At 40.4% G+C, this 15,419-nt stretch overlaps 1 protein-coding gene across 1 annotated transcript in view; it reads right to left on the reverse strand.

Moving 5' to 3' along the window:
- Positions 1-868: 868 nt before the first annotated feature.
- Positions 869-15,419, reverse strand: part of doc2b (double C2-like domains, beta) — a 193,234-nt gene continuing 178,683 nt past the window's right edge. Inside the window, exons 7-9 of the mRNA XM_085421282.1 lie at positions 12,988-13,069; positions 10,445-10,541; positions 869-7,459 (exon numbers count right to left, since the gene is read on the reverse strand). Of these exons, the coding sequence (XP_085277408.1) occupies positions 7,326-7,459; positions 10,445-10,541; positions 12,988-13,069 (313 nt within the window). The 3' untranslated portion in view covers positions 869-7,325. The remainder of the gene's footprint in view (positions 7,460-10,444; positions 10,542-12,987; positions 13,070-15,419) is intronic.

Consider the following 15,419-nt stretch of genomic DNA (forward strand, 5'->3'; position numbering starts at 1 on the left):
AATGGCGGGTAGTGGAAAGCTTTGTCTGCAATATCTATCTGTGCAGGCAACAGCATCTAAGTTACAAGTTTTCACAAACCATTCGGTGACACGTGGGGAGTAGAAACCACCAGCATATGTTTGACAATTCTAGGATAAAGATTAGTCTGAACAAATTCATAATAATTGCAAATGGGAAGTGCATTGAACCTGGATTCTTTTTAACGACCACCAGGGGGCGATAGCTGCAGTTGCAAAAAAGGCTCATTCACATATTTTTTTTTTACCAAGCTGAATAAAATATAAAGTCCATTTACTAAAGTTTGGCCATTTTGACTTGCAGAAAGGAGGATATCCAGAATATCAACTAACAACTTGTGACTGAGTGACATCAAAATGGCTACATCTATCATTTATACAGTCTTTGAAGGTGCAAAGTGGACTTCTGCTTTTTTATAGAGGTGCTGGATTCCGTGAGACAAAAAGCCTCAAGGGTTTATTTTTTCTTTAATTTGTCACCTGCCTTTATGCAGTTTGCAGACAAAACCTTGCGTGATCATACTGGCCTTTAATTAGCAGGAAGTATCGCTGTAACGGAGTTCCTGTTGCTTTCCTGTCAAAATACAGAACACTAGTGTCGGTGATCTGGCAGGAAGCGCCTGCTGCTGCTGCTTGGAAGCATCATTTGCATGGACTCTGACCGGAGCTAAAGAAATTATGCCACATTTCAGACTTTCACCTGCACCTTGCAATGAGTGAAATGACCCATGTTATTAGAAATAAGGCACAACAACCTTTCCATTTGGCATAGGACTAAAATATAATTTGAGACAAGCATTTATAGTCATACATTCAACAAATTCAGAAAAATGAAAACAAGTGCCTGAGTGTTCAAAAGGAAACGAAAAACAACAAAGGAGAGAATTTAATTCACATCAAATCACGCTTCCAGATAGTCAATACAGCAGCCAAACAGGCAATGCGATAGTGTTCAAAGGTACAAAATGTAGTCTAGAAGAAAGACTGACTTGTAGCATAATCTTAGAGCATCCACAGTCATATTTTTTTTCATACAGAAAACAGTATCAAACATTAGGCAAAGTCATCTCATGACAAAACCAAGAACATATGCATGCATTTATGTTTTTTTTTATATAATATTGAGCTTGCATACAAAGGCAGACAGATTACAAAATCGAAATCACATGTCAGTTTTATTCATTACATATTAATCGGGGAGGGGGGAGGAGAGGGACCACTGCTGTGTTAAGGAGTATATTGAGATGCCAGCAAAGTTTCACAGCCGCCTTGTGTCTCCCGTATCGATGGGGCTGAAGAGACTGTTAACACTTAAAGGAAACGGAGACGTGAGGCCAGCTGAAATGCGTTAAAGATTTCATTCCCCAGCTTTGAAGGTGCGATATCACTTATCAAAATCAAATTTTTCCTCAAAATGAACGGAAGCAAGCGCGAAAAGGAATCTAATTATTCAAACAGCACTGTGTCAGTAATGAAACTGGGTGAAGAAGGTCAAATAGTATAACAAATGGACATTAGAGCTGTTCTTCACAATCCAACAGCTGCAACTAGTGAGTTAAAATGATACGACTGCAAAAGCAGCCAGCCACACCGACAGAGTCGACATGCTCCTGAAAGAAAAAGCCCAAACATGCCTGCTCGATCGCTTACAGTGACGTGAGGTAATGACAAAAAGCTGTTAGCTAAATTGCAAGCCTGACAGGAATCCCGATCGCTACGTGAGGAGTATTTGTGCGCTGCTTCTGGGTCACCAGCCTGTGCACGGTGGATGAAAGCCGGGTGTGGTGGAGGACATGCATAAAAAGGGTCGTACTGGGGAATCGAACTATATATGGCATGCATCCCAACCTGGTGATCTGAGGTTTGAGTCCTGGGATTCAGGACTGCACAGGGACTCGGGGTAAACTTTAAAGTGGACCTGCTATGCTCATTTCCAGCTCAGTATTTTTATTTCTGGACTAGAGAAGCTCTGAATGAATCATGGTTCAAATCAATGCTTTTTTATAGGTCGCACGTTGAATACTGATTGGTTTAAAAGTGGGCCTGAATAGGAACGGGAGTGAAAGTGGTGTTCATCACAAATGCGAAAAAACCACATCAAAGATTTAAAAATGTTGCAAGATAGTGCCTGTAGAGGCCAGTTTTAACTGTTTTTAACATTTCAGCCCCTCTTTGTGTATCCAGTGGTGAAAGTCTGTTGCAGCCTTAGGCATGAAATACAAAGGCGCCCCTTTAGCTGTAATATGCTCTAAAGAATCTGACACCACCAACGACAGTGTGGTCACGTGGATGGGCTCTCCATCTGTCATTACAGTCTTTAAACATCGGCACTGCTGTAGTTTAAAGTTTGTCTGCTCTCGCGGGGCAAGCATTGTCCTGCCTTGCCAGGTAAAACACCTCTGGTTATATCGCAACAACAACACAAGCAAGACCAGCCCACAGACTGTGCTGTGTCACTTATTTCTGACACTGCCCCCTAATGGCAGTGCACAACTACAACATGCCATCAGTAATCGTAAAAGCGGTGCGTAGGCTCCGTATGGCAGCGGTCCCCAACCTTTTTTGCGCCCCGGACCGGTTTATGTCCGACAATATTTTCAGGAACCGGCCATTAAGGTGTTGCGGATAAATGCAACAAAACAAAACCAGTACCGGTAACAAAGAAAACAAGATTTATTCATAACACACGGAAAAAGACCCAGGGAAACCGAGTTAACAAAAAAAAGATCAAAAAATAACGCTTAAAAAAACCGATAAAAACCCTGAAAACCATAAATTTCACGGTCCGAGTCCCGGGGGTTGCTGTATGGGACCCAGGCACAAACATACCAGTCTGTTGAGCCAGTGGTTCTCAAAATGAGGGGCAGGGCTCACTTGTAGGGCACAGAGCCACTGACCACAAGACGAAATGACGTGCATCTAACTTGAATGAAAATTTGCAGGTCAACCAAATAAGCAAGACTTAGCTAACATACTAACACTTAAAATATAACTTAGATCTGTTTTTATTTATAATGACTGATTAAAAAAAAAGTGAGAATATAGTTCTCCTGGAGTTTGGAATATCAGAATCCAGCTCACGTAGGATTAGCTTCCCCTTCAATCACACAACCAGAGCAGCTCCCAGTGACCAAATTCAGGACTTACTCTCTTTATCCTGAAATAGCCCAGAATGATGTCACATCATACTTTCCTGAAAAACAGGAATGAAATTGGCTCACAGGAATTACCTGCACGCATGCTGGGCTCAGTATTTGAACCTTTGACCGTAATTAATACGAGCAGAGATCATTGGAACAGTATGTATGTGACAGAAAGCAAGGATAAGCATAGTAGGTCCACTTCGACAAAATATATTAAAATTAAAACAATCATAAGTCATTCAAAGTAAAATGTTAACTCACTTAGAATTTTTTGAGCGAGATAAGCCCTGGTAGTCCGCTGCAGGGGAGTGAGTTCAACCATCTCTATTCCCAGATACGTGTGCTCAAATACAGAGCTTCAGATCCGACGTATGAACAATATGAACACTACAGAGCACTAAGGTGCAGGACTTACTGTGGAATAGAAGGGGTTAAACATGTACATTCTGTTTGATACATTTCTAGTGGAGGTGCTCACATAAAAAAACAACAATATAGTAACAATACACATACACTGCTAGTATATTAAAAATGCTGCCCTTCTCATCCGTCTTAGCGAAGGTCGCATTGCACGACTGAACGACCGCAGTGACTTCAGCCAAAGAGGGCGCGTTTGCCCGTTTAGCAGCAAACTTGAACTTCAGCAGGAATAGGCTGTTGTAAACAATACATGCTTTTTGTGTTTTAATTTCTATTTTTTCTCTTTTTAAACATTTGATGTAAACTTCCTGTTTTTGAAATTCGGCCCTTTTGACAAACAGCAGGTACATTTTCATCCAGCTGAAAATGCCATCAGCGAAACTAATTTTCAGTAGTGTAAACAATAAGCTGCACACAAACACACACACACGCGCACACACACAATAGAGCTTCCCAATCAGGTGGCATTGTGGCTCAACAAGTGATTTTCACCAGACGGGTCACCCACTGAACTTCATTCTGTTGTTGATTACAGCTGCACTCAGCTTTCCAACACTGGAGCACGCTGTGTGGCGTGACGACTGCACATAGCGACTATGGATGTTTCTTATTTTCTGCATGAAATATGACCACAGAGCATCAGAACAATGAGATTTTTCTGCCTATATTCATATCCATGCAGCTCCTGGATAATCACAAAACCCCACAGTATCGTTACTATTCTGTGTTTTTTGCACTTGTCTAAGTGACCATCTGCCTCAGATTGACTCAGGGGCACTTTGCTGTTTGCAGTTCGAAAGAAATGTAATCATGCCCTTGACGTTTGAACCCATTTTCTTTCACTCTTAAGAAGTCTCAAACTTAAGAAGTTATTTTTGACCACAAAGAAAATCCAGCTGATTGAAAACAGCGCTGCGGCCTTGTACCCATGATTCACCTCTCAATTATATTATAACGCTCACTGGTTTCAGTTTTTCTGATTTTTTTGAAGTCTGGATGGGATGACTGAATGGAGCAAACACTTGCAGAGCCTCGATCCTCGACCACAAAAGTCAGCAGATGACGGGTGGAACTTAATCGGTGGTTGGTTCACATAGTTGGTGACATTTTGTCATGTCTCATACAGAAACATGCAGGGATGCCATGAATAACTGCTGTAAAGAAGCCTTAAGAAGGAATTTACGTTCAACGTTAGCGTATTAGTTCTTGTTTTAACCTTAAAGGAGAGCATCAGTTTTTACATGGATTTAAAGCCAGACTTTGTTACCTTAGTAACCCAGAGTGCCTTAGATTTCAGGGACGGGTTAGGGTGGTTGCTCCAGTTGTGATACTGCCTATCAAGGCCTCAACATGCTTCAAACAATGATCCCATCTTTATATAATTATATGTAGCAGCCATATTAACCTTGTTGTTTACACGTGTGTCTTCAACACCGTAGCTAAAAAGTCTAAAGAGCTTTAAAAAAAAAAAAAGAGGTAACTGGACTTCTTCAATTCTAAAAACAAAAGGTCATGTGATTTATCACGAGTCACAAGAGGGTCGGTACCATCATACTTTGGCCCAACCCATCATGTGACCATCATGTGACCTATTGAAGTCAAACATCTTCACAAATTTAAAGAAGTCTAGTTGTCTCTTTTCTCAGGCTTTCTACACTAACGTGACCTGGATGACTAAGAAGCTACAGAGACACATTGTGCATGCCTGGTTTAAACACATCTGTGCCCTCTAAGTTTGTCTCCTTTTGAATCCCTGCACTGCTTCCAGGACTTTTTGTAGACACTGTATTTGATATGCTCCACTCCCTCAAAATGACGACCATTGCCTTGAATTTCACTATAGTGAATTTGGAAAGAAGTACGATTCTGTTGTTGTGGCTAAAAAACATTAGCGTGTGAAGAAAAACACTAGAGGTGAGGCTGTGTCTGCTAAATGTTCTTCTTCAGACTCTTTGGGAGGTAAAGGTAACTCTGTTTTAACTGAATTTTACAGTGCAAAACCCTATGAATGTGAAAAAAAGCTCAATTCAGACCTGATGCACCACCTTTGGGCCTTTTCTTCTGTTATACTACTTAGATTCTTTGTTGTAACCAGAGATAGGCACAGTTACTGTATATCGAGCCCATGATGTGCCACACTGGGATCTGGATCTTTCTCAAGTTTCTCACCCACATCTTCCAAAGCCGAACCTTTCATATGATCATTGCTCTCTGTCACGGTGAAAGTGAATGATACACTCTCAAATGACAACTGCATGGCAGGAGTCTCGCATTCAGCTATCCATCGTTGCTGATATTAATTGGGGAGCGTGTGACTGTCTCTTCACGTTAGGCCTATGATGGACTCACACGAAGGGTCCAGGGTGTACCCAGCGCAGCTCCAATATGACTCGTAGTTGGATAAGCATGAAAAAACAAATGGATGGATGACTCGCCATCTGATGCTGTGATGAAATCTGACTCCCACATACTATACATCAGTCTACAGCTGAATCCAAATAGATGGTGGAGGCTGTGAAAGTATACTTTTTTGTTGTAATTTAGACATATTGAAATCAAATGTAACTATATTCTTTAAACTGGCCACAGATGGATTAAATATGATGCCAGCAGGTTGATATTGTTTGCAATATCTTTCTTAACAAGTAAAACCCACAATTAAAAAAAAGGTTTTCTGCTTTAGAACTGCAAAAAGCAAAAATTATTTTATTAACTTATGGTTTAAAATAACTGAAACTATCTTTACAGAATAAAGTTAGTGAGTATTGGAGGGCATTGTAACTCCTTTCTACTTAAGACTCACTCTCGATGTGTTTGCAGACCACTTTGCATTTACTCATTAATCTCTGGTTTCTTCCTGTTTAAAGGGAGTTCTTCCTTCCCACTCTCGCTAGTGTCACTCTACTTGCACATTGGGGGCCTTCTAATTGTTAGAGGTTGCTGTTTATTATTGTAGATTATTTGGCTTACAATATAAAGTAGCTTTAGGCAACTCTTGCCACAACCCAGCTCTCTTTCTCTGTAGAGTTTTTGCCTTTACACAAGCTTCACTATTAACTCTATCAAACAAACAAAACAGCAGTTTTTTAGTTAGAGTTATGGTTCAGACATGGTTTGAAGCATAATGAGACCTCAACCTTTAAAGACTGTTCTCCATAAACTACACGAAGTCTCTATGGCATTGCTCTCATCTTCCCAAATGGAAAATACATGCTCCAAATCTAGAACTTGTATTAGTAATACGAAATATTTGCTACATCCTTTGTTAGTGTATCCACTACTTTAAATCCTAAGACTGCTCATAGCCATGAAATTGAAATCATGAGGTTTTTCCTGTGCAGCTTTATGGATTAGTGGAAATTCTTTAACTGCTGTAAAAGATCTCATCAAATAGATTTTGCTTCTTTTATCTTCCACCGTTCATACAAGAATCCTTTAAAGTCAACACTACAATCCCTGTCAGTCATCTTGTGGATTGAATTTCTCTTAAAAACATGAAATGAGCAGCGGTGCAACCTCCTTTCTGTATGTGTGAAAGTGTTGTTGAACACAAACATGAGATGTGTATGTTTTAAACTCAGCCCTGTGGAGAGGAAATACTGTGTATTCCCAAAGAGAGGCGTCTCAGGTCGATGCGGGCAACACGAGGGCGACCCAGAGAAGACGACCTGGGTGGAGAGGACGGGGAGGATGCGGGAGTCCTGGTGCAGCCGGCGAACAGGTTGGACGAAGGATTGTGTGTGTTCAGTCATTTAATGAACCAGGTAATTCATTGGTCAACGTGTGCCAGCGTTCAATTTTTTTGTCCTTGTTTTTGAGGCAGTCAAACCAGTGCTTGAGCCTTTCTCCATTTGCATTGATACCCAGAGATACACCACCTAAAAGGAGGCACAAACACAGAATGAGTTCTTATTAGAAAGACAGGAGACTTATAATGCATCACATTATAATATCAGTTTATATTCTTAGCATCATAAAACAGCTGAAAAACAATATTAAAGATGAAAAACCTTTTACAAATTATTTATAAGTTGGTTTACTAAAGAGAATCAGTTATGTTCATTTCCAGCTCTGTGTGTTGCATCACTGGACTTTGCACGGCTCACATTAAAATAAAAATCCTTATATGTTCATCCTATATTAAAAGTTACAGCACCCTCCAGAAATTTATGCCAAATGTAGTGCTGTCCATTATGGTTGAACATTTAGTCTCATATGGCCAAAGAACGTTGTTACAATAGTCTTTTGGTTTATTCGGATGCAACTTTGCAAACCTGAGCTGTGCTGCCCTACTTGTTCAGTCTTTTTCTAATGCTATAGTCATGCACTTCAGCAGTGAACATGTTAACTGAGGCCTGTTGAGTCTGAGATTTTTTGCAGCTTCTCTGTGCGCTGCACAATCCGACCTTGGGGTGAATTTGCTGGGACGTCCTCTCTTTGGAAGATTGTGCCATTGTGTTAACATACATCTGAATGCTCCAGACCAGCAAAATTGCCAAAGCTTTAACCGTGGTGCTCACACAAACTGATGATCGGTTGATTTAGTGCATTTGATTAGCACTTAGCTGCTATTTACACTTTATACAGTGGGGCAAAAAAGTATTTAGTCAGCCACCGATTGTGCAAGTTCCCCCACCTAAAATGATGACAGAGGTCAGTAATTTGCACCAGAGGTACACTTCAACTGTGAGAGACAGAATGTGAAAAAAAAATCCATGAATCCACATGGTAGGATTTGTAAAGAATTTATTCGTAAATCAGGGTGGAAAATAAGTATTTGGTCAATAACAAAAATACAACTCAATACTTTGTAACATAACCTTTGTTGGCAATAACAGAGGTCAAACGTTTACTATAGGTCTTTACCAGGTTTGCACACACAGTAGCTGGTATTTTGGCCCATTCCTCCATGCAGATCTTCTCAAGAGCAGTGATGTTTTGGGGCTGTCGCCGAGCAACACGGACTTTCAACTCCCGCCACAGATTTTCTATGGGGTTGAGGTCTGGAGACTGGCTAGGCCACTCCAGGACTTTCAAATGCTTCTTACGGAGCCACTCCTTTGTTGCCCGGGCGGTGTGTTTTGGATCATTGTCATGTTGGAAGACCCAGCCTCGTTTCATCTTCAAAGTTCTCACTGATGGAAGGAGGTTTTGGCTCAAAATCTCACGATACATGGCCCCATTCATTCTGTCCTTAACACGGATCAGTCGTCCTGTCCCCTTGGCAGAAAAACAGCCCCATAGCATGATGTTTCCACCCCCATGCTTCACAGTAGGTATGGTGTTCTTGGGATGCAACTCCGTATTCTTCTTCCTCCAAACACGACGAGTTGAGTTTATACCAAAAAGTTCTACTTTGGTTTCATCTGACCACATGACATTCTCCCAATCCTCTGCTGTATCATCCATGTGCTCTCTGGCAAACTTCAGACGGGCCTGGACATGCACTGGCTTCAGCAGCGGAACACGTCTGGCACTGCGGGATTTGATTCCCTGCCGTTGTAGTGTGTTACTGATGGTGACCTTTGTTACTTTGGTCCCAGCTCTCTGCAGGTCATTCACCAGGTCCCCCCGTGTGGTTCTGGGATCTTTGCTCACCGTTCTCATGATCATTTTGACCCCACGGGATGAGATCTTGCGTGGAGCCCCAGATGGAGGGAGATTATCGGTGGTCTTGTATGTCTTCCATTTTCTGATGATTGCTCCCACAGTTGATTTTTTCACACCAAGCTGCTTGCCTATTGTAGATTCACTCTTCCCAGTCTGGTGCAGGTCTACAATACTTTTCCTGGTGTCCTTCGAAAGCTCTTTGGTCTTGGCCATGGCGGAGTTTGGAGTCGGACTGTTTGAGGCTGTGGACAGGTGTCTTTTATACAGATGATGAGTTCAAACTGGTGCCATTCATACAGGTAACGAGTGGGGGACAGAAAAGCTTCTTACAGAAGACGTTACAGGTCTGTGAGAGCCAGAGATTTTCCTTGTTTGAGGTGACCAAATACTTATTTTCCACCCTGATTTACGAATAAATTCTTTACAAATCCTACCATGTGAATTCATGGATTTTTTTTTCACATTCTGTCTCTCACAGTTGAAGTGTACCTCTGGTGCAAATTACTGACCTCTGTCATCATTTTAAGTGGGGGAACTTGCACAATCGGTGGCTGACTAAATACTTTTTTGCCCCACTGTATTCCTCTGGAAGCAGTGAGGACGTACTTAGCTTTTCACATGGCTGCACAGAGTGCTGTGAAAACTTTGTCACAGTACTGCAGATACATCTGAGGTCTTGTGTTTCCCCTGAGCTCCAAAGATCTGATTGGCTTTTTATACAGACAAACAGGAAACAGAAGATTCCAGCTGTGATTTGAAAGCACAGGACATGGCACATTTTTCAAAATGTGATCATATATATTGTGATAATGTGTAAGTTCATTATGATTTATCATATTATGTGTTGACTTGTTATATTACATTGTTTTGGGGGGGGGTTATTCATAATGTTATTATATTAACCTCAGTTGTGACATCTTTTTGAGTTGGACCTCGTTTAATAGCTACTTCTTTAGATTTCTTTACCCTTTTTTGGAATCTATGGATAATGTTACAATTATTCTTAAGACTGTGAAATATCCACGCCACACAATCACAGCTTTTCCATCGCCCTTAAAAGTCTCATTACACAACAAACACACAATCCCACCTGTGTTGATCTCCATCTTTTTGTTGTAGCAGCAGTTAGTTTGTGTTTGCATTCCTTTTCATGTTGGAAATGCAAACCGAAACAAGTCCTTAAAAACATGCAGACCCCAGTAACCCTCAGGGAGTCTCAAAGTGTCAGCACAGTGAAGCCCAGCACTGCTTACCTATGAAGTCATTCGACTTTCCAATGTCGTAGTCCCATACGGTCACCTCCAAGGTCTTTTTGGTGAGGTCTGCATATTTTATGTCATAACAGAACTCCTGCAGAAAATAAAAGAGGGCAAAATAAGAGCTCCACAATTTTCTCTCTCAAAACACATGATTAATAATACCTCATCTTTTCAGATCACCACGTTGGGGCTTTAAGAGTTTATTTATTCTGATGGACCATCGTCACACACACACACAAAAACACTCTAATGTGCAGTTTTTCGGTTTGCATAATTATCAAAACAATTCTGAAAGCTTTTGTTTCATTTCCTGCTGAAATTCATTCAGAACGCCTCATTAGGTTTTAATATTTTGTTAGTGCCTTAAACAAGACGCTGTTTAATCTAGCTCTTCTCGCTCTAATGTTTTTTTCAGTCACTACATAACCAGACTCATTTTCGTTAGTTAAGGAAACTCACAGCACAGCAAAGGTGTCAACGTATCTTAAACTTGGAGCGGAGGAAATTAAATGCGGAATACACACACGGCTTCTGTAATAGCATGACAGTGTAATCGATACAGTCCACTGTCCACTAAATGAAACAAGCATTTTCTTCTGAAATCAATTTGCAGTTTGCGAAGCAACAATCTGCGGTTCAATCACCTTAATGAAACCAGAGCCTCGATATGGAGGAGGACCTCATTGCTTGTCTCCAACGGAAAGGCCAGGAGGTGATGGAAGAGTATGGGCGCAAAAAAATGTCAGAGGAAATGTCAAGTCGCTGGCCTGTGTGAGCGTTCGGCTGGGGTACGTCCACTCGTATACAAGCAGAAACGTCCGAGCCGAGCTGCCCTGTGGCCCGTTCAGCCTCAAAAACATGTTTGGCATTCTTGTTCAAAACGTGGCCGAAGCAGCACCTGTCTGATTTCAATACAATTTAAAATCAGCCATGAAGGGAGGTGTTTGGCTGTGAGACTGAGGAGCTCCGGCTCAGCTAAGAAGAACATAAAGGTTGATTACTTAAATTGCTTCCTTCACGGTCAAAGCAGCGGTATACAGCATGGTAAAGGTCTGGAGGCAATGCAATAGCGTTCAAAATTATATTAAGCTCCCTGTTTTAACAAACATTATTTACATTTTTGGACAACTGGGCCAGAAATACTGACTTGCTTTTAGTTGAAAGAGGGTGATGCATAAAAACCTTCTTGGACACTAGAAGATTGCTGTGGTTGTCTGCAGTTTGCATGGAAGACGGTGACGTGTCTGGAAACACTGATCAGCTACTTGCTGAGTGGCAGTGAAACTTGAACTTTCAGAGTAAAGGTTGTGCCTTAACATTTGTAAAGGTGCAACTTTTACTGTCGCTTGGTGAGTAGTTGGCAAGTGTTTGCAGACAGCTTGGTGTGTTCCATACAAATTAAATGTGACAATACTGATCTGCAAGTGACCACAAACACCACAGGGAGGCTTTTGGTGCAGTACCATACTGTATGTCTCTTTGGAACCAGTTTCACCTATCAGCTACCAGCAGGTAGCTGACTGGTCTCTAGACCTGTGGGATTAAAGCACACGGTGTCTCATGATGAAACCGCCATCGCCATCTTGATGTTTTGAAGCCTCACATTTTCTGATACACTTCTATATAACTTGAAGCCTTTTTACAACCCCATGGGGGTTAAAACAATGTAGATGTAATGTAACAGTAATGTAACAACAATGTAACAACAATGTAACAATGTAAAACAGACCCCTTCATGTTGGTTTTACTTTTTAGGTTAACCAAGCTTGTTAGTGTTAGCTGTCAGCTTAGCGCTCTCACATCAAAATATGCCCACTTATAGATTCAATAAACCAAAGGAGTGTTTATAGTTCTAAAACCAAGCCGACAAATGACTGGGTTATATCATTGTTTAATGTTTTTACCATTAAATGTATCAGGTTAGAAACTATATTTCTTATATGTAATATTTGCAATAAAATATCAGAATCCTGAAGGCATACACTATGAAAAGGGAAAAGGAGAAGACAAACTACAGGTTTTATAAAATCTGAAGGTTTGCCACTATAAAGAAAACTTTTACATTAAATATGAATTTTTCTCTCTTATTATTACCACTGCAAAAAGTATTTATTGGTGCAGATAGAGCCATTAAAACTTTATTTTCAAAGCTTCAGAGCTTCAGGCATTGATAGGACTAAACAGTCACTTAATAAGTTAACCAGTCAGTAACTTGGCTCATTGGTTTTATAAGAGAAGATCAATAGAAGTTCAGTCCTGATAAAATACACCTGAGTTTTAGCCCGTCTTCAGTGGTAAACACTTGGCTAAACAGGACTTTAATTATTTAAGTTATTTTTTGGTTCTGCAGCTTTTTTAAAAAGCCATCTTGTTATGAATTAAGAAAAATTCCAACAGTGTTGCCCTGTCAAAGTGGCTTTTGTTGGTCCCAGGGTTATGAAGGTCGCTCAGCACATAAAGCACCAGATAAAGCTCAGGCAACAATAAACAGGAATAAAATAGAAAGAAATGCTGCAAGGTTTAGCTGTGGTTTATACCTCATTGAACTCAGGATTGAGCGTCTTCTTTTTCACAGCAGTCTTGTGCTTTGACTTTTTGTTCTCGTCTGGCTTCAGATACCTGCAGGACAGAGAGGGGAGGAAAGAAAAGAAGATTTAATACAATTTTCTGATGCTTATATTTATGAGTGAAACAGCAAAAATGAAAATATTACATATCCCTGCAGAGCACACGGTGCTCATGTGTTATTTGAAACCACCATCAGTAATGTGAAGCCTCACACAGTGGTCAGACAGCACACTGTACATTTCTCAGCTGTTATATTGTTCTGTCCTCCAGGGGGTGCTGTGGGACTGCCCTACATTCAACCACACAGCTGCATTACATTACACTACACACACACTAAATCACTACATCATCTGATTTTTAGAAACTCCAGATTTTATTAAGGCTTTTCTTTTCTCAGCTTGCAATCCAAAGACCTTGTGGTGCTTTCCCCTGCAGCTGCAGTCCCACTCTATCAAGACTGATGTCCCACACGTGGTTAGTTAAACAATAACATTTCACTCTAGTGTCTGCTTGATGAGATTACCGTGGAGAAGACATCTCACCTCATAACAAAAAGACATTTCCAAAATCAGTCGATACTCCTGCGCATTACTGCAGAGAAGGTCTCCAGTCTCTAGTTTATTTAAACCCTTCATCTCAGATTCTCTGTGTGAGGTTTCTGGATGTTGGTCATTTGTTCCTATTATTGGCTTTCCAACCTTTTTTTGTGGAGCTTCTGGGAGTCATACCACACTTCACTTTGCTAGACCTTAGACAAAACTAATTCATGTTTATTTCTTTAGGTTTTTAGCGAGATTAACATTTTAGAGCCTGTGATATGTACTGCTGTTACTGTGACTCAGGCATGCAGCAGTAACCTATAAACTATTCTCTGCTGACTGCCAAAATCTGGGGGCTTCCAGTGTAGCCGGTGGATATGGCGGGGTAAAGCTTACTATGCTGTGTGCCGGTGACACATTTTGAAAAGTTAATAAACTCCTTTTTTGGCAAATGCAGTGCTTCATTTGGCCATCACAGGGACTGTTTACCTGCAAGCATCCAAAGCCAGCTCAAATGTGATTTGTCAATAAAGCTTGAGGACTGCAGAGGGTAAAACTAATTTTCCAGTTTCAAAAACTCTCTCGTTTTATAGCTGATAAACACAGTATAAATGGCCAGTAACACTTTATAATGTGGCCTCAACTCAGGAGTAATTCCCCTGTAATGTAATGGAATATCAAGGTATTTTATTTAAATTACAATGTAATATATTGACCCACAAATATACTAAGCCAGGTTTTTGCAGGACAAAAAAAGAATTATTTTGAAGTGTTACCAAATTAACTTTTTTATTTAAAAATATAATTTCATACACATTATTCTGCCGATGAAGGGAGGGAGCATGCAATCGTTCTGTTTGTTTGTGTGTCTCTTTATTAGCACTCCAGGGTCCACAGTTTCAACATATCATGTTCAGATTTAACTTTACAAAAATAAGCTTTCAAGAGGGGCAGAGATGTAATCTGATTACCTTTTTCAAGTAACGAGTAATTAAAGGGATTACTATTGCAAAAAAAGTAATTAGATTACTGTTACATTCACCGTAAGCATGCTGCGTTACTAAACCGTGGTTTTGTTTGTGAGAGTGTCTCATGACAATGACGTACAAGCGTGCGACGTGCGTGGCAGCAACAGACGTGTGTAGATCAACAATGGATAATATGGAGTGCGGGAGAGAGTACTAGCATACAGCATTTAAAGCTCGGAAGTACTGACATTACTTTTAGCATATATAATTATTCTTTTAATATACTGAAATATGCAGAAAATAGGTTTAAATGTTAAACAAATTTCTTCCAATCAAAGACAGTTGCATATAATTTAATTTCTGCTTGATGCAATGTGCATAAAGTAACATAAAACATAAAATCAGTAACATAATGGATTACTTTTTTGGAGAAGTAATCAGTAATTAGTAACCAGTGTTGGGTAAGTTACTTTAAAATAGTAACTTAGTTACATTACTAGTTACTTCTCTCAAAAGTAACTCAGTTACTTCAAGTTACTCGTTACTTTCAAAGTAACTAGTTACTAGGGAAAGTAACTTTGGTTTTACTCAGAATTCTCTTGTTAATGTGTTTCTTCCATAACTTTGCCAGTCTTCTAGCTTGCTTACTTGCCACAAGTGCACTGTGCCACCTACCAATAGAAAGGAAAAGATAATGTGCATATTTCCACGAGAGAAATCCCACGCCTGGACCGTCGTTGACTGCTGCCATGATTCTAGCCTACGTCACAGCGTCATGTGCGCCTTTTACATCCAACACAAAAACTGCAGTCGTGGTGCTTTCGATTGTACTCAGAACTCGGAAATTCTGCCTTCTGAATAGGAAGATGTAGGTAACACCAGACTGCAGGTGAG

This window comes from Rhamphochromis longiceps, linkage group LG10 (genome assembly GCF_057381845.1).
Source record: "Rhamphochromis longiceps isolate RC_006_pf linkage group LG10, R_longiceps_female_GT1.1, whole genome shotgun sequence".
NCBI classification, from domain to species: domain Eukaryota; kingdom Metazoa; phylum Chordata; class Actinopteri; order Cichliformes; family Cichlidae; genus Rhamphochromis; species Rhamphochromis longiceps.